Source organism: Bombina bombina, chromosome 11 (genome assembly GCF_027579735.1).
Source record: "Bombina bombina isolate aBomBom1 chromosome 11, aBomBom1.pri, whole genome shotgun sequence".
In the NCBI taxonomy this organism is placed as follows: domain Eukaryota; kingdom Metazoa; phylum Chordata; class Amphibia; order Anura; family Bombinatoridae; genus Bombina; species Bombina bombina.
Genome location: NC_069509.1, coordinates 135,790,171 through 135,809,561, shown reverse-complemented (window position 1 = coordinate 135,809,561; position 19,391 = coordinate 135,790,171). Strand labels below are relative to the sequence as shown.

At 42.5% G+C, this 19,391-nt stretch overlaps 1 protein-coding gene across 3 annotated transcripts in view; it reads right to left on the bottom strand.

Annotated features, from left to right (window-relative positions):
• The window catches only part of RAB40C (RAB40C, member RAS oncogene family), a 76,091-nt gene that overhangs the window by 5,418 nt on the left and 51,282 nt on the right, over window positions 1-19,391 (bottom strand). For 2 of the 3 annotated variants that reach the window (XM_053694874.1, XM_053694875.1), the window contains exons 3-6: window positions 9,062-9,122; window positions 8,100-8,160; window positions 6,576-6,653; window positions 397-619 (exon numbers count right to left, since the gene is read on the bottom strand). In XM_053694874.1, the coding sequence (XP_053550849.1) occupies window positions 397-619; window positions 6,576-6,653; window positions 8,100-8,160; window positions 9,062-9,122 (423 nt within the window). The remainder of the gene's footprint in view (window positions 1-396; window positions 620-6,575; window positions 6,654-8,099; window positions 8,161-9,061; window positions 9,123-19,391) is intronic. The other variant, XM_053694876.1, reaches the window with a different exon arrangement.

Sequence of the window (19,391 nt, the reverse complement as noted above, 5' to 3'; positions counted from 1 at the left end):
TACTTAAATGCATTTTATGTTTAATGTCCTTTTAAGGTATGGAGCGGACAGAGTTCTATAAAGGAGATTCCCTACTTTACATCTTAAGGGCTGGTTTATCATTTGTATATCACAATTTTACATCTCAGTTCTTGTTCTCAAAGGTCTTGCATAAATTACTTTTTCTTAATAGACATGTGCATTCCGCTTTTCATTTTAGAACAAATGCTGAATAAGGCAGCGGGGCCAGATTTTTGTGAGTTGTCCTTACCCACGAATAATTCCTGCACCAAAAAGACCAGAAAGCCGCTACCTGTGGCCATATACGCCATTCGGTTAAAAAAACAAATAGCTAAATACACGTCTAGTGGTTAAAGAGGATAGCAACAGAGATCTCTACCTGTAAATGTCACTCACCTCTGTTTGGTCTCCAGATCTTTTCCATCCCATGTCTCATCAGGACAATGCGAGACAGCTCTGTAAAGGATTCTATTACATTGAAGTTGCAGAGGGGGCTGACTTCAAAAAAGGTCATACCATTTTTTTCAGCGTACGCCCGAGCCTGCTCAGTGGGGACTTGTCTCCTAAATGCTAAGTGCAATCTGTTACCCACCAGTATCCTGGGCACGCCTGGTGCATGCTGATTGAAATAAGATAGACATTTTAGTAAATAAGAGGGTAAAAACCCTTTCATTTACACATTTATTTAAACTTTATTTTCTGTAAACAACTAGCTCTAGCACCGGGGTGAGAAATAGCTCAGCACTAAAAATAAAAAAAAGTTAATATAGCAAATTCACTTTCCCATCTAATATCGCAACTTCCAAATATAATTTATAAAATAAAAATATAAATAAAAATAAATATGTAAATAAGATGTAAAATGCAATAAATTCTGTATTCTACTTTTCAAACCTTACCCCTGCAAAATGTGATTTGATCACTCAGGGACGCTGAATTGCAGCTGAATAGGTTTCTGGAAAAGTTATCATTTAGCTTTCTTAAAGAGACATCTAGTCTAACAGGACAATTCATAGGGCACTGTTTCTCAACCGCGGTCCTCAAGTAACCCCAACAGGCCAGGTTTTCATTATAGGTGAATCAGTCCACAGGTGACAATCAGCTGATGGGTGAGAGCAGGTTAGTAATCATGGATACTGATCAGCTGATTACTTCACCTGTGCACTGGTTCAGCTATAATGAAAACCTGGCCTGTCAGGGGTATTTGAGGACTGCGGTTGAGGAACACAGTCAAAGAAAACACACAAAAACAGAATTTATGCTTACCTGATAAATTACTTTCTCCAACGGTGTGTCCGGTCCACGGCGTCATCCTTACTTGTGGGATATTCTCTTCCCCAACAGGAAATGGCAAAGAGTCCCAGCAAAGCTGGTCACATGATCCCTCCTAGGCTCCGCCCTAGCCCCAGTCATTCGACCGACGGACAGGAGGAAATATATATAGGAGAAACCATATGATACCGTGGTGACTGTAGTTAGAGAAAATAATTCATCAGACCTGATTAAAAAACCAGGGCGGGCCGTGGACCGGACACACCGTTGGAGAAAGTAATTTATCAGGTAAGCATAAATTCTGTTTTCTCCAACATTGGTGTGTCCGGTCCACGGCGTCATCCTTACTTGTGGGAACCAATACCAAAGCTTTAGGACACGGATGAAGGGAGGGAGCAAATCAGGTCACCTAAATGGAAGGCACCACGGCTTGCAAAACCTTTCTCCCAAAAATAGCCTCCGAAGAAGCAAAAGTATCAAATTTGTAAAATTTAGCAAAAGTGTGCAGTGAAGACCAAGTCGCTGCCTTACATATCTGGTCAACAGAAGCCTCGTTCTTGAAGGCCCATGTGGAAGCCACAGCCCTAGTGGAGTGAGCTGTGATTCTTTCAGGAGGCTGCCGTCCGGCAGTCTCATAAGCCAATCGGATAATGCTTTTAAGCCAAAAGGAAAGAGAGGTAGAAGTCGCTTTTTGACCTCTCCTTTTACCAGAATAAACAACAAACAAGGAAGATGTTTGTCTGAAATCCTTAGTAGCCTCTAAATAGAATTTTAGAGCACGGACTACGTCCAAATTGTGTAACAAACGTTCCTTCTTTGAAACTGGATTCGGACACAAAAGGTGGTACAACTATCTCCTGGTTAATATTTTTGTTAGAAACAACTTTCGGAAGAAAACCAGGCTTAGTACGCAAAACCACCTTATCTGCATGGAACACCAGATAGGGCGGAGAACACTGCAGAGCAGATAACTCTGAAACTCTTCTAGCAGAAGAAATTGCAACTAAAAAACAAAACTTTCCAAGATAGTAACTTAATATCTATGGAATGTAAAGGTTCAAACGGAACCCCTTGAAGAACTGAAAGAACTAGATTTAGACTCCAGGGAGGAGTCAAAGGTCTGTAAACAGGCTTGATCCTAACCAGAGCCTGAACAAATGCTTGAACATCTGGCACGGCTGCCAGTCTTTTGTGAAGTAAAACAGATAAAGCAGAGATCTGTCCCTTTAGAGAACTTGCAGATAATCCTTTCTCCAAACCTTCTTGTAGAAAGGATAGAATCTTAGGAATTTTTATCTTGTTCCATGGGAATCCTTTAGATTCACACCAACAGATATATTTTTTCCATATTTTATTGTAAATTTTTCTAGTTACAGGCTTTCTAGCCTGAATCAGAGTATCTATTACAGAATCTGAAAACCCACGCTTTGATAAAATCAAGCGTTCAATCTCCAAGCCGTCAGTTGGAGGGAAACCAGATTCGGATGTTCGAATGGACCCTGAACAAGAAGGTCCTGTCTCAAAGGTAGCTTCCATGGTGGAGCCGATGACATATTCACCAGGTCTGCATACCAAGTCCTGCGTGGCCACGCAGGAGCTATCAAGATCACCGAGGCCCTCTCCTGATTGATCCTGGCTACCAGCCTGGGAATGAGAGGAAACGGTGGGAATACATAAGCTAGGTTGAAGATCCAAGGTGCTACTAGTGCATCTACTAGAGTCGCCTTGGGATCCCTGGATCTGGACCCGTAGCAAGGAACCTTGAAGTTCTGACGAGACGCCATCAGATCCATGTCTGGAATGCCCCATAATTGAGTTATTTGGGCAAAGATTTCCGGATGGAGTTCCCACTCCCCCGGATGGAATGTCTGACGACTCAGAAAATCCGCTTCCCAATTTTCCACTCCTGGGATGTGGATCGCAGACAAGTGGCAGGAGTGATCCTCCGCCCATTGAATTATCTTGGTCACTTCTTTCATCGCCAGGGAACTCCTTGTTCCCCCCTGATGATTGATATATGCAACGGTCGTCATGTTGTCTGATTGAAACCTTATGAATTTGGCCTTTGCTAGTTGAGGCCAAGCTCTGAGAGCATTGAATATCGCTCTCAGTTCCAGAATGTTTATCGGGAGAAGAGACTCTTCCCGAGACCATAGACCCTGAGCTTTCAGGGATTCCCAGACCGCGCCCCAGCCCATTAGACTGGCGTCGGTCGTGACAATGACCCACTCTGGTCTGCGGAAGCTCATTCCCTGTGACAGATTGTCCAGGGTCAGCCACCAACGGAGTGAATCTCTGGTCTTTTGATCTACTTGAATCATCGGAGACAAGTCTGTATAATCCCCATTCCACTGTCTGAGCATGCACAGTTGTAATGGTCTTAGATGAATTCATGCAAAAGGAACTATGTCCATTGTTGCAACCATCAATCCTATTACTTCCATGCACTGCGCTATGGAAGGACGAGGAACAGAATGAAGCACTTGACAAGAGCTTAGAAGTTTTGATTTTCTGACCTCTGTCAGAAAAATCCTCATTTCTAAGGAATCTATTATTGTTCCCAAGAAGGGAACTCTTGTTGACGGGGACAGAGAACTTTTTTCTTTGTTCACCTTCCATCCGTGAGATCTGAGAAAGGCTAGGACGATGTCCGTATGAGCCTTTGCTTTTGACAGGGACAACGCTTGAATTAGGATGTCGTCCAAGTAAGGTACTACTGCAATGCCCCTTGGTCTTAGAACCGCTAGAAGGGACCCTAGTACCTTTGTGAAAATCCTTGGAGCAGTGGCTAATCCGAATGGAAGTGCCACAAACTGGTAATGATTGTCCAGAAAAGCGAACCTTAGGAACTGATGATGTTCCTTGTGGATAGGAATATGTAGGTACGCATCCTTTAAATCCACGGTAGTCATAAATTGACTTTCCTGGATGGTGGGTAGGATCGTTCGAATAGTTTCCATTTTGAACGATGGTACCCTGAGAAATTTGTTTAGGATCTTCAGATCCAAAATTGGTCTGAATGTTCCCTCTTTTTTGGGAACTATGAACAGATTGGAATAAAATCCCATTCCTTGTTCTCTTATTGGAACTGGATGTATCACTCCCATCTTTAACAGGTCTACACAATGTAAGAATGCCTGTCTCTTTATTTGGTTTGAAGATAAGTGAGACCTGTGGAACCTTCCCCTTGGGGGTAGTTCCTTGAATTCCAGGAGATAACCTTGAGAAACTATTTCAAGCGCCCAAGGATCCTGAACATCTCTTGCCCAAGCCTGAGCAAAGAGAGAGAGTCTGCCCCCCACTAGATCCGGTCCCGGATCGGGGGCTATCCCTTCATGCTGTTTTGGTAGCAGTGGTAGGCTTCTTGGCCTGCTTACCCTTGTTCCAGCCTTGCATTGGTTTCCAGGCTGGTTTGGGTTGTGAAGTATTACCCTCTTGCTTAGAGGATGCAGAATTAGAGGCTGGTCCGTTTCTGCGAAAGGGACGAAAATTAGGCTTATTATTAGCCTTAAAAGACCTATCCTGTGGGAGGGCGTGGCCCTTTCCCCCAGTGATGTCTGAAATAATCTCTTTCAAATCTGGTCCAAATAATGTTTTACCTTTGAAAGGAATGTTAAGCAATTTTGTCTTGGAAGACACATCCGCTGACCAAGACTTTAGCCAAAGCGCTCTGCGCGCCACGATAGCAAACCCTGAATTTTTCGCCGCTAATCTAGCTAATTGCAAAGCGGCATCTAAAACAAAAGAGTTAGCCAATTTAAGTGCTTGAACTCTGTCCATAACCTCCTCATACGAAGATTCTTTACTGAGCGACTTTTCTAGTTCCTCGAACCAGAAACACGCTGCCGTAGTGACAGGAACAATGCATGAAATTTGTTGTAGAAGGTAACCTTGCTGTACAAAAATCTTTTTAAGCAAACCCTCTAATTTTTTATCCATAGGATCTTTGAAAGCACAACTATCTTCGATAGGAATAGTAGTGCGTTTGTTTAGAGTAGAAACCGCCCCCTCGACTTTGGGGACTGTCTGCCATAAGTCCTTTCTGGGGTCGACTATAGGAAATAATTTCTTAAATATAGGGGGGGGGGGAACAAAAAGGTATGCCGGGCTTTTCCCACTCTTTATTTACTATGTCCGCCACCCGCTTGGGTATAGGAAAAGCGTCGGGGGGCACCGGAACCTCTAGGAACTTGTCCATCTTACATAATTTCTCTGGAATGACCAAATTGTCACAATCATCCAGAGTAGATAACACCTCCTTAAGCAGTGCGCGGAGATGTTCTAATTTAAATTTAAATGTCACAACATCAGGTTCAGCTTGATGAGAAATTTTTCCTGAATCTGAGATTTCTCCATCAGACAAAACCTCCCTCATGGCCCCTTGAGATTGGTGTGAGGGTATGTCAGAACAGTTATCATCAGCGCCCTCTTGCTCTTCAGTGTTTAAAACAGAGCAATCGCGCTTTCTCTGATAAGTAGGCATTTTGGATAAAAGATTTGCTATGGAGTTATCCATTACAGCCGTTAATTGTTGCATGGTAATAAGTATTGGCGCACTAGATGTACTAGGGGCCTCCTGTGTGGGCAAAACTGGTGTAGACACAGTAGGGGATGATGTAGTATCATGTTTACTCCCCTCATTTGAGGAATCATCTAGGGCAATATCATTATCTGTGGCATTACTGTCCTTACTTTGTTTGGACACTATGGCACAATTAGCACATAAATTTAAATGGGGAGACACATTGGCTTTCATACAAATAGAACATAGCTTATCTGATGGTACAGACATGTTAAACAGGCTTAAACTTGTCAACAAAGCACAAAAAACGTTTTAAAATAAAACCGTTACTGTCTCTTTAAATTTCAAACTGAAAACACTTTATTACTGAATATGTGAAAAAGTATGAAGGAATTGTTCAAAAATTAACAAAATTTCACCACAGTGTCTTAAAGCATTAAAAGTATTGCACACCAAATTTCAGAGCTTTAACCCTTAAAATAACGGAACCGGAGCCGTTTTCAAATTTAAACACCAAAAAACTCTTAACCATCTCCGTGGAGATGTTGCCTGTGCAACGGCAAAGAGAATGACTGGGGTGGGCGGAGCCTAGGAGGGATCATGTGACCAGCTTTGCTGGGACTCTTTGCCATTTCCTGTTGGGGAAGAGAATATCCCACAAGTAAGGATGACGCCGTGGACCGGACACACCAATGTTGGAGAAATAAATTACTATAAAAGTAATAACTTCACCTGTCAGACCAACCCATTCTCCCATGTATCCCCCACAAGTGCTTCCTACCTCATCTATTTCCTTGATCCATCGGTCTATCCCATCAAAGGACCATCGGTTGGTGATATCATAAACCAAGAGAATGCCCTGTAAAAGACGACAAGTGGGCAGCTGTCACTTTGTGACTTCTTCATTTTTACTATGTTCTAAACGTTTTAGGCTTTGCCCTGGGCTCAGGTGCACAGCAGGCAAAAGCCATTTTCACAGCACAGCAAGATACATTTCCAGCCCACAAGGGAATCCCCCCATCTGTGACTGGCTGTAAAGACATCAGCCAACACAATACTTTGAATTTACACTTTTCAGAATTTACTCCTCTGTTTGATTAGCCCTTTGTATTTATGGATGTACCTTTCTTGAACTTTGACCTGTCTGTTCCCTCTTGTGTGTCACTTATCAGCAATCTGACCTCATCTTTAACCATTTAAAGGTCACGTGTGTCTTGCAGCTCACTCCCAATACAAAACAATGTACTTTAAATCCATAAGGCAGTACATGGTTAAACAAGGACAATGCTGCACTTTCCTGTTAAGTGAAGAATGTTCTGTTTATTCTAAATCATATTGTGCCAACTTTTTCCAGACCCACAGCAAGAGCTGAAACCCAATTTATTTTATGATTTAGAAAGAACATGCAATTTTAAACATTCCAATTCACTTCTATTATCTAATTTGCTTCATTCTCAATATATCTAAATAGGCTCAGTAGCTGCTGATTGGTGGCTGCACATAGATGCCTTGTGTGATTGGCGTACACATGTGCATTACTATTTCTTCAACAAAGGATAACTAAAGAATGAAGCAAATTAGATAATAGAAGTAAACTGGAATATTGTATTCTCTATCTAAATCATGAAAGAAAATGTTTTGGATTCATGTTCCTTTAATTGCACTTCAAACATTATAACTGAAATAGCAATTAATGTAGATTCTGAATTTAGACACAATTTGCTCACCAACTTCCCAAATTCTCTATTAGAGGGAAATCACCCTAAGTATAAAAACAAAATTTATCTTTTCAGCACAGGAATATTTATTAAAATGTGCAGTTACATATTAAAATGCCATTTTTAGTTACAACAAATAAAAATTCCGTCCATTCGATTAATCAGATTTTTTTTTTTTTTTAAATCTGAAATATCTAAAAGCTCAAGTATTGTAATGCACAAATATCCGATTCTACTAAATAAACTAATTACAATAAGAGAAACTACAAAGCCATCCAGGAACCAAGTCTGTACATAACCCATCTGTTTCCTAATACTGCTGTTGGTGTAATGAGGTGCAAGTCACTGATGGTATATAATATAATATATAATATATAATATATAATATAATATATAATATAATATATAATATATCTCATTTATTTTATGATCATTCTGGGAATCTGAATTTCAGAAGATGCAGATTATTTTCCTCTAAATCTTCCCATCAAAATATTTTATATTTTTACCTCAGATGTTGCTACAATATATATATATATATAATTTTTTATATTTAATATCCAGTGTTTGACTTCTCAGAACCTTACCTGAGCTCCTCTAGAATATGAGCGAAATATGGTGCAAAACCTTCCTTGGCCAGATGTGTCCCTGCAAAGAGAAGGCAGGATAGCGGTAAGTAAACCTACTTTTAAAAAGGGACATTTTAGTACAAAAACAACAAGCTCGAATCTGTTACAACATGTAGTTTTAGCACTACTGATCCTGAAAGTGTAAAGCTCTCTGCTTTGGTCTCGTCAGTAGTGTGAAGTCCTTCAATCAATTTTATAAAGGCAAATTTTACCTTGAGAGCAGTTTCTCTTGCTATGCATTGTTCTGGTTGTTAAGGAGAGACACCTACCTACAGTACATTACTATACAAAAGCTAAATTAAAAAAAACAAAAACAAAGATTCTGCGTCATTTCTCTATATGTTCTGTATGCGCGCGCGCGCGCGCGTGTGAACACACTCACACTCTGTAGCAAAAGAGTATCGGGGTACAAGCAAAATCAATAAAAAAAAATGTCCACCACAAATGCACTTACTGGATTTAACTTTGTGATATTTTATTTTGTAAACATTTTTGGGGCCTTCATCCCTTGCTCAGACAAAAGTAATAATTAAGAAAGAAAGAAATCGGGGCACTACCCTTGAATTACAAAGGTCTAGTAAATAAGCAGCTTTAAAAGAACTTTCTATTGCAAAAAAGACACACTCTGGGTTTATACACACAAATGGGGTTAAATGCATAGATAAAGTCCTGCTTGGCAGCCACGGTGCTTGCAGGCCCTGAGACATTACCCTATGTCTTTAATCCCTTTGCAGGAGTTAGAGTTTGAGAGTCAGTTATACAAAAATGGCATGTTCTAATGACACTGAGCATCTAACGATTCTCCCTTTAGTACTGGTGATAGACTGGTGACTGACTAAAGGAAAGCAGGACAGCTACAGGAGCGCCGTATGTGGACAAGAATAGGTCACTGTGACAAGTAGAAATAGTAGCAGCCTTACCAAAGCTCTAATTTGACTCGCCGCCCGTCCAGCAGGATAGTAGTGGTTTTGTAGTCAATACCTGCAATTAGAATCAGAAAGCCTGCTCAATGTGAAGTCACACAAATACAAAAAAACTTAAAATAAATGATCTTATAAACTTGCAAGGAAAACACCATAAAATCTTCATAATTAATGTAAAGCACAATGTATAACAGACCAGGGCGTGACTAAATCCAGCAGCTGCAAAGCCACAGCTCCTAGACTGATACATCAGGATCCTTATATCATGGATTATAATAGACAAATGAAGAGCATTTAAAACAAAAACAAAAAAAAAACAAAAAAAAAAAAAAACAACATTAGGAGGCAGATTTTAGGAACTGTAACTTCCTGCATTTGTTAAGATTTGGCTTCATCAGAGCATTTAATTGGTAAAACTAATTTCATATTAATCAGGAAAAGGAAAAAACTGGCTGCACTATGGTAATCTGTTAAAAATGAACTTTTAATGAAGAAAAATAAGAACAAGGTACATAGGAGGTAGAAAAGGCAAGGATCCTTACGCGTTTTGTGCCTGTACTTGGCACTTTGTCATAGGAATATCTCATATGAACCCATTTAGTGCATGGCTATTTCCCACCACTAAAGGTTTTTTTTTGTTTTGTTTTTTTTAAATATACTTTCCAGATCAAATCACTTACTGCCTAAATAAACATGAAATACTGAATTCATGTAAAGGAGTAGCTGTGTAGACAGCTCTTCTGTGGGTGCTCTCTTTGCCACTTCCTGTAAGGAAGGAGCATATCCCACAAGTATAGATGAATCCGTGGACTCGATACATCACAAGAGAAATAAATTTTTCAGGTAAGCATAAATTATGTTTTCTCTTGTAAGATGTATAGAGTCCACGGATTCATCCATACTTGTGGGATACCAATACCAAAGCTTTAGAACGCAGATGAAGGGATGGACAAGACAGGTACCTTAAACGGAAGGCACCACTGCTTGTAGAACCTTTCTCCCAAAAATAGCCTCCGAAGAAGCAAAAGTATCGAATTTGTAAAATTTGGAAAAAGTATGAAGCGAAGACCAGGTCGCCGCCTTACAAATCTGTTCAACAGAAGTATCATTTTTAAAAGCCCATGTGGAATGAGCAGTAATTCTTTCAGGAGGCTGCCGGCCAGCAGTCTCATAAGCCAAATGGATGATGCTTTTCAGCCAAAAGGAAAGAGGTAGCCGTAGCCTTTTGACCTCTCAGTTTACCAGAACAAACAACAAACAGTGAAGATGTTTGACAGAAATCCTTAGTTGCTTGTAAGTAGAACTTTAAAGCACGAACCACATCAAGATTGTGCAACAGACGTTCCTTCTTTGATGAAGGATTAGGACACAGTGAAGGAACAACAATTTCCTGATTGATATTCCTATTAGAAACAACCTTAGGAAGGAATCCAGGTTTGGTACGCAAAACCACCTTATCTGCATGTAAAACAAGGTAAGGGGAAAAACCACCTTATCTGCGTGTAAAACAAGGTAAGGGGAGTCGCACTGTAAAGCAGATAACTCAGAAACTCTTCGAGCCGAAGAGATAGCTACTAAAAACAAAACTTTCCAAGATAGAACCTTAATATCTATGGAATGCATAGGTTCAAACGGAACCCCTTGAAGAACTTTAAGAACCAAGTTTAGGCTCCATGGCGGAGCAACAGGTTTAAATACAGGCTTGATCCTGACTAAGGCCTGACTAAACGCTTGAACGTCGGACATCTGCCAGACGTTTGTGTAAAAGAATAGACAAAGCAGATATTTGTCCTTTTAAGGAACTAGCTGATAATCCCTTCTCCAATCCTTCTTGGAGGAAAGACAATATTCTAGGAATCTTAATTTTACTCCATGAGTAACCCTTGGATTCACACCAATAAAGATATTTGCGCCAAATTTTATGATCGATTTCCTGGTGACAGGCTTTCTAGCTTGAATCAGGGTATCAATGAACGAGAAACCACGCTTTGATAGAATCAGGCGTTCAATCTCCAAGCAGTCAGACGCAGAGAAGTTAGATTTGGATGTTTGAATGGACCTTGGATTAGAAGGTCCTGCCTCATTGGCAGAGTCCACGGTGGAACAGATGACATGTCCACTAGGTCTGCATACCAAGTCCTGCATGGCCACGCAGGTGCTATCAGAACCACCGAAGCTCTCTCCTGCTTGATTCTGGCAACCAGACGTGGGAGAAGAGGAAACTGTGGAAATACCTAGGCCAGATTGAAGGACCAGGGCACTGCTAGAGCATCTATCAGTACCGCCTGGGGATCCCGGGACCTGGACCCGTAACAAGGAAGTTTGGCGTTCTGACGGGACGCCATCAGATCCAATTCTGGTGTGCCCCATAGCTGAGTCAGCTGGGCAAATACCACCGGATGGAGCTCCCACTCCCCCCGGATGAAAAGTCTGACGACTTAGGAAATCCGTCTCCCAGTTCTCTACCCCTGGGATATGGATTGTTGAGAGATGGCAAGAGTGATCCTCCACCCATTGGATTATTTTGGTTACCTCCATCATCGCTAGAGAACTCCGTGTTACTCCTTGATGATTGATATAAGCTACAGTCGTGATGTTTTCCGACTGAAATCTGATGAATTTGGCCGCACCTAGCTGAGGCCACGCCTGAAGTGCATTGAATATCGCTCTCAGTTCTATAATGTTTATCGGGAGGAGAGTTTCCTCCCAAGACCATAAGCCCTGTGCTTTCAGGGAGTTCCAGACTACACCCCAGCCTAGGAGGCTGGCATCTTTCGTTACTATGAGCCACTCTGGCCTGCGGAAACACAGTCCCTGAGACAACTACCAGAGAAGAGAATCTCTGGTCTCCTGGTCCAGACTCAGTTGAGATAAAATCAGCATAATCCCCATTCCACTGTTTGAGCATGCATAGTTGCAGTGGTCTGAGGTGTAGGCGGGCAAAAGGAACTATGTCCATTGCCGCTACCATGAGTCTGATTACCTCCATACACTGAGCCACTGATGGCCGAGGAATGGAATGAAGAGCTCGGCAAGTGGTTAAGAGTTTTGATTTTCTGACCTCCGTCAGAAATATTTTCATTTCTACCGAGTCTATCAAGAGTCCCTAGGAAGGAAACTCTTGTGAGAGGGAAGAGAGAACTTTTTTATGTTCACCTTCCACCCGTGAGATCTCAGAAAAGCCAACACAATGTCCGTGTGAGACTTGGCTAGCTGGAAAGTTGACGCCTGAATTAAGATGTCGTCTAGATAAGGCGCCATTGCTATGCCCCGCGGTCTTAGAACCGCCAAAAGGGACCCTAGCACCTTTGTGAAAATTCTGGGAGCTGTGGCCAACCCAAAGGGAAGGCCCACGAACTGGTAATACCTGTCCAGAAAGGCGAATCTGAGGAATTGATGATGATCTCTGTGAATAGGGATCTGTAGATACGCATCCTTTAAGTCCACGGTAGTCATATATTGACCCTCCTGGATCAAAGGTAGAATAGTCCGAATAGTCTCCATCTTGAATGATGGTACTCTGAGGAATTTGTTTAGAATTTTGAGATCCAAGATTGGTCTGAAAGTTCCCTCTTTTTTGGGAACCACAAACAAGTTTGAGTAAAACCCTAGCCCTTGTTCCACTTTTGGAACTGGGTGGATCACTCCCATGGTATGTAGGTCTTCTACACAGCGTAAGAACGCCTCTCTCTGTCTGGTTTGCAGACAATTGAGAAATGTGAAATCTCCCCCTTGGGGGGGGAGGGGGGAGGAGTCTGAAGTACAGAAGATATCCCTGGGACACAATTTCTAAGGCCCAGGAATCGTGAACATCTCTTGCCCAAGCCTGAGCGAAGAGAGAGAGTCTGCCCCCTACTAGATCCGGTCCCGGATCGGAGGCTACCCCTTCATGCTGTCTTAGAGGCAGCTGCAGGCTTCTTGGCCTGTTTACCCTTGTTCCAAGCCTCGTTAGGTTTCCAGACTGACTTAGATTGGGCAAAATTCCCCTCTTGCTATGCAGCAGGGGAAGCTGAAGCGGGAACACCCTTGAAGTTTCGAAAGGAACGAAAATTATTTTGTTTGGTCCTCATTTTATTTGTTTTATCCTGAGGGAGGGCATGGCCTTTTCCTCCAGTGATGTCTGAAATAATCTCTTTCAGTTCAGGCCCGAATAGGGTTTTTCCTTTGAAAGGGATGTTCAAAAGTTTAGATTTTGATGACACATCAGCAGACCAGGACTTAAGCCATAACGCCCTGCTTGCTAAAATGGCAAAACCTGAATTCTTTGCCGCTAATTTAGCCAGTTGGAAAGCGGCATGCGTAATGAAAGAATTAGCCAGCTTAAGGGCCTTAATTCTATCCATAATATCCTCTAATGGAGTCTCCATCTGAAGAGCCTCGAACCAGAAAGCAGCTGCAGTAGTTACAGGAACAATGCACGCAATAGGTTGGAGAAGAAAACCTTGATGAACAAAAATTTTCTTCAGGAGACCCTCTAATTTTTTATCCATAGGATCTTTGAAAGTACAACTGTCTTCGATAGGTATAGTTGTACGCTTAGCAAGAGTAGAAATAGCTCCCTCCACCTTAGGAACCGTCTGCCACGAGTCCCGCATGGTGTCAGATATGGGAAACATTTTCTTAAAAACAGGAGGGGGAGCGAACGGAATACCTGGTTTATCCCACTCCTTAGTAACAATAGTCACAATCCTCTTAGTGACTGGAAAAACATCAGTGTAAACAGGAACCTCTAAGTACTGTCCATTTTACACAATTTCTCTGGGACCACTATAGGGTCACAATCATCTAGAGTCGCTAATACCTCCCTGAGCAATAAGCGGAGGTGTTCAAGCTTAAATTTAAAGGCCGTCATATCGGAATCTATCTGAGGGAGCGTCTTTCCTGAATCAGAAATTTCTCCCTCAGATAACAAATCCCTTACCCCTACTTTAGAACATTGTGGGGGTATATCGGATATGGCTACTAAAGCGTCAGGCGGCTCAGCATTTGTTCTTAACCCAGAGCTGTCACGCTTTCCGTGTAAACCAGGCAGTTTGGATAAAACCTCTGTGAGGGTTGTATTCATAACTGTGGCCATGTCTTTTAAAGTAAATTAATTAGATGCACTAGAGGTACTTGGCGTCACTCGTGCGGGTGTTACTGGTTGTGACACTTGGGGAGAGCTAGATGGCAAACCCTCATTTCCTTCTGTCTGAGAATCATCTACAGCAATATTTTTAAGTGCTAAAATATGCTCTTTATAATTTATAGACATATCAGTGCAAGTGGGACACATTCTAAGAGGGGGTTCCACAATGGCTTCTAAACACATTGAACAAGGATTTTCCTTAATGTCAGACATGTTAAACAGGCTAGTAATGCAACAAGCAAGCTTGGAAAACACTTTAATCAAAACAAATACTTAGAAAAAAACGGTACTGTGCCTTTAAGAGAAAAAAAGCTGCACAAACTCTGCAAAACAGTGTAAAAAAAGCAGTAAACTCAACAAAATTTTTACAGTAGCATCATAAAGCCTTAGTAACTTTGCACAGCTATGCAAATAAACAATTAACCCATTAATGTAAAAACCGGATTGACAAAACGTCAAAAAACGGTAAAAAACGTTCAGCACCTTGCCACAGCTCTGCTGTGGCGCCTACCTGCCCTTTAGGAACGATTTGTGGGGGAAAAAACTTCTTTAAAGCCCTCAAACACAGTAGGAACCTCTGGAGAAGCAGCTGGATGTCTCTGAGTAAAAGAAACTGCGCAACTGAGGCGCGAAAATAGGCCCCTCCCACCTCACTCGATGTTATGGGGACTAAAAAAACACACCAGAGTGTTTCTTAAACTAGCCATGTGGGTTAATAACCCTTAAACAAGCCACAATGACCCCTTAAAGTCCCTCAAAAAACGTTATATTTGCAATAAAAAAAAATAAAAAAAAAGTTTTTTCCTATCAGTGTCACCAGTAACTGATGAGCCCTTTATGCAAGCTGGGATTCCTACTAAGTGTCTGCATACAGCTTACCCTTCCCTCATGGGGATATTGCCAGCCTTTTCTACAATTATCACAGTCTGTCTAGAAAAAAATAGACTGAACATACCTCAATGCAGTTTAGCATGCAAACCGTTCCCCCAACTGAAGTTTTCCTGTACTCTTCAGCCCTTGTGAGAACAGCAGTGGATCTTAGTTACAAAGTGCTAAGATCATAATCCTCCTTGCAGAAATCTTCATCCCTTTTCTGCCAGAGAGTAAATAGTACACACCGGTACCATTTAAAATAACAAACTTTTGCTTGAGAAAATAAAAACATAATTTATGCTTACCTGATAAATTTATTTCTCTTGTAGTGTGTTCAGTCCACGGGTCATCCATTACTTATGGGATATATTCTCCTTCCCAACAGGAAGTTGCAAGAGGATCACCCAAGCAGAGCTGCTATATAGCTCCTCCCCTCACATGTCATATCCAGTCATTCGACCGAAACAAGACGAGAAAGGAGAAACTATAAGGTGCAGTGGTGACTGGAGTTATAATTTTTAAAATTTAGAACCTGCCTGAAAAAAAGACAGGGCGGGCCGTGGACTGAACACACTACAAGAGAAATAAATTTATCAGGTAAGCATAAATTATGTTTTCTCTTGTTAAGTGTGTTCAGTCCACGGGTCATCCATTATTTATGGGATACCAATACCAAAGCTAAGTACACGGATGATGGGAGGGACAAGGCAGGAACATTAAACAGAAGGAACCACTGCCTGTAGAACCTTTCTCCCAAAACCAGCCTCCGAAGAAGCGAAAGTGTCAAATTTGTAAAATTTGGAAAAAGTATGAAGTGAAGACCAAGTTGCAGCCTTGCAAATCTGTTGAACAGAGGCCTCATTCTTAAAGGCCCAGGTGGAAGCCACAGCTCTGGTGGAATGAGCTGTAATTCTTTCAGGAGGCTGCTGTCCAGCAGTCTCATAGGCTAAACGTATTATGCTACGAAGCCAAAAAGAGAGAGAGGTAGCCGAAGCCTTTTGACCTCTCCTCTGTCCAGAGTAAACGACAAACAGAGAAGAAGTTTGTCTAAAATCTTTAGTTGCCTGTAAGTAGAACTTCAGAGCACGGACCACGTCTAGATTATGCAAAAGACGTTCCTTCTTTGAAGAAGGATTAGAACATAATGATGGAACAACAATCTCTTGATTGATATTCCTGTTAGAAACAACCTTAGGTAAGAACCCAGGTTTAGTACGCAGAACTACCTTGTCTGAATGAAAGATCAGATAAGGAGAATCACAATGTAAGGCAGATAACTCAGAGACTCTTCGAGCCGAGGAAATAGCCATCAAAAACAAAACTTTCCAAGATAAAAGCTTAATATCAATGGAATGAAGGGGTTCAAACGGAACACCCTGAAGAACTTTAAGAACCAAGTTTAAGCTCCACGGAGGAGCAACAGCTTTAAACACAGGCTTAATTCTAGCCAAAGCCTGACAAAAGGCCTGGACGTCTGGATGCTCTGCCAGACGTTTGTGTAAAAGAATAGACAGTGCTAAAATCTGTCCCTTTAGCGAACTAGCGGATAAACCCTTTTCAAAACCCTCTTGTAGAAAAGCTAATATCCTAGGAATCCTAACCTTACTCCATGAGTAACTCTTGGATTCGCACCAATATAAATATTTACGCCATATCTTATGGTAAATTTTTCTTGTCACAGGTTTCCGAGCCTGTATTAATGTATCAATAACCGAATCCGAAAACCCACGCTTTGATAGAATCAAGCGTTCAATTTCCAGGCAGTCAGCCTCAGAGAAATTAGGTTTGGATGGTTGAAAGGACCCTGAATTAGAAGGGCCTGCCTCAGAGGAAGAGACCATGGTGGACAGGACGACATGTCCACTAGGTCTGCATACCAGGTCCTGCGTGGCCACGCAGGCGCTATCAGAATTACCGATGCCCTCTCCTGTTTGATCCTGGCATTCAGTCGAGGTAGCAACGGAAATGGTGGAAACACATAAGCTATGTTGAAAACCCAAGGGGCTGCTAATGCATCTACCAGCACCGCTCCCGGGTCCCTGGACCTGGATCCGTAACAAGGAAGCTTCGCGTTCTGGCGAGATGCCATGAGATCCAGATCCGGTTTGCCCCAACGACGAATCAGTTGAGCAAACACCTCCGGATGAAGTTCCCACTCTCCCGGATGAAAAGTCTGGCGACTTAGGAAATCCGACTCCCAGTTCTCTACGCCTGGGATGTGAATCGCTGACAGGTGGCAAGAGTGAGACTCTGCCCAGCGAATTATCTTCGAGACTTCCAACATCGCTAGGGAACTCCTGGTTCCCCCTTGATGATTGATGCAAGCCACAGTCGTGATATTGTCCGACTGAAATCTGATGAACCTCAGCTTTGCTAACTGAGGCCAAGCTAGAAGAGCATTGAATATTGCTCTTAATTCTAGAATGTTTATTGGGAGGAGTTTCTCCTCCTGAGTCCACGATCCCTGAGCCTTCAGGGAATTCCAGACTGCTCCCCAGCCTAGAAGGCTGGCATCCGTTGTTACAATCGTCCAATCTGGCCTGCGAAAGGTCATTCCTTTGGACAGATGAACCGGTGACAACCACCAGAGAAGCGAATCTCTGGTCTCCTGGTCCAGATTTAGCAAAGGGGACAGATCTGAGTAATCCCCGTTCCATTGACTGAGCATGCATAGTTGCAGCGGTCTGAGATGCAGGCGCGCAAATGGCACTATGTCCATTGCCGCGACCATTAAGCCGATTACCTCCATGCACTGAGCTACTGATGAGCTTGGAACGGAATGAAGGACACGGCAAGCATTGAGAATCTTTGATAACCTGGACTCCGTCAGGTAAATCTTCATCTCTACAGAATCTATAAGAGTCCCTAGAAAAGGAACCCTTGTGAGTGGTAACAGAGAACTCTTTTCCACGTTCACTTTCCACCCATGCAACCTCAGAAATGCTAGAACTATCTCTGTATGAGACTTTGCATTCTGTAAACTTGACGCTTGTATCAGAATGTCGTCTAGGTACGGAGCCACCGCTATGCCTCGTGGTCTTAGTACCGCCAGAAGTGAGCCCAGAACCTTCGTAAAAATTCTCGGGGCCGTGGCTAACCCGAAGGGAAGAGCCACAAACTGGTAATGCCCGTCTAGAAAGGCAAACCTCAGGTACTGATAATGATCTTTGTGAATCGGTATATGAAGGTAAGCATCCTTTAAGTCCACCGTGGTCATATATCGACCCTCTTGGATCATGGGTAGGATGGTTCGAATGGTTTCCATCTTGAACGATGGTACCCTTAGGAATTTGTTTAAGATCTTTAAGTCCAAGATTGGTCTGAAGGTTCCCTCTTTTTTGGGAACCACAAATAGATTTGAGTAAAATCCTTGTCCCTGTTCCGATCGCGGAACTGAGTGGATCACCCCCATGATTAAGAGGTCTTGTACACATTGTAGAAATGCCTCTCTCTTTACTAGGTTTGACGATAACCTCGAAAGATGGAACCTCCCTTGTGGAGGAGAGGTTTTGAAGTCCAGAAGGTATCCCTGAGATATAATCTTTAACGTCCAGGGATCCTGCACATCTCTTGCCCAAGCCTGGGCAAAGAGAGAAAGTCTGCCCCCCACTAAATCCGTCTCTGGATAGGGGGCCCTGACTTCATGCTGTCTTAGGGGCGGGAGTAGGCTTTCTGGCCTGCTTGCCCTTGTTCCATGACTGGTTGCCTTTCCAACCTTGTCTGTAACGAGCAGTAGTTCCTTCCTGTTTTGGAGCGGAGGAAGTCGATGCTGCTCCTGCCTTGAAGTTACGAAAAGGCACGAAAATTAGACTGTTTGGCCTTTGGTTTGGCCCTGTCCTGAGGAAGGGCGTGGCCCTTACCTCCCGTAATGTCAGCAATAATTTCCTTCAAGCCGGGCCCGAATAAGGTCTGCCCTTTGAAAGGAATGTTAAGTAGCTTAGACTTGGAAGTTACATCCGCTGACCAGGATTTAAGCCAGAGCGCTCTGCGCGCCTGTATGGCAAATCCGGAATTTTTAGCCGTAAGTTTGGTTAGATGTACTACGGCATCTGAAACAAACGCATTAGCTTGCTTAAGGGTTCTAACTTTGCTCAAGGCCTCATCCAACGGCTCTGTGCGAATCGCCTCTTCCAGAGACTCAAACCAGAATGCCGCTGCAGCCGTGACAGGCGTAATGCATGCAAGAGGCTGCAATATAAAACCTTGTTGAACAAACATTTTCTTAAGATAACCCTCTAATTTTTTATCCATTGGATCTGAGAAAGCACAGCTATCCTCCACCGGGATAGTGGTACGCTTGGCTAACTTAGAAACTGCTCCCTCCAC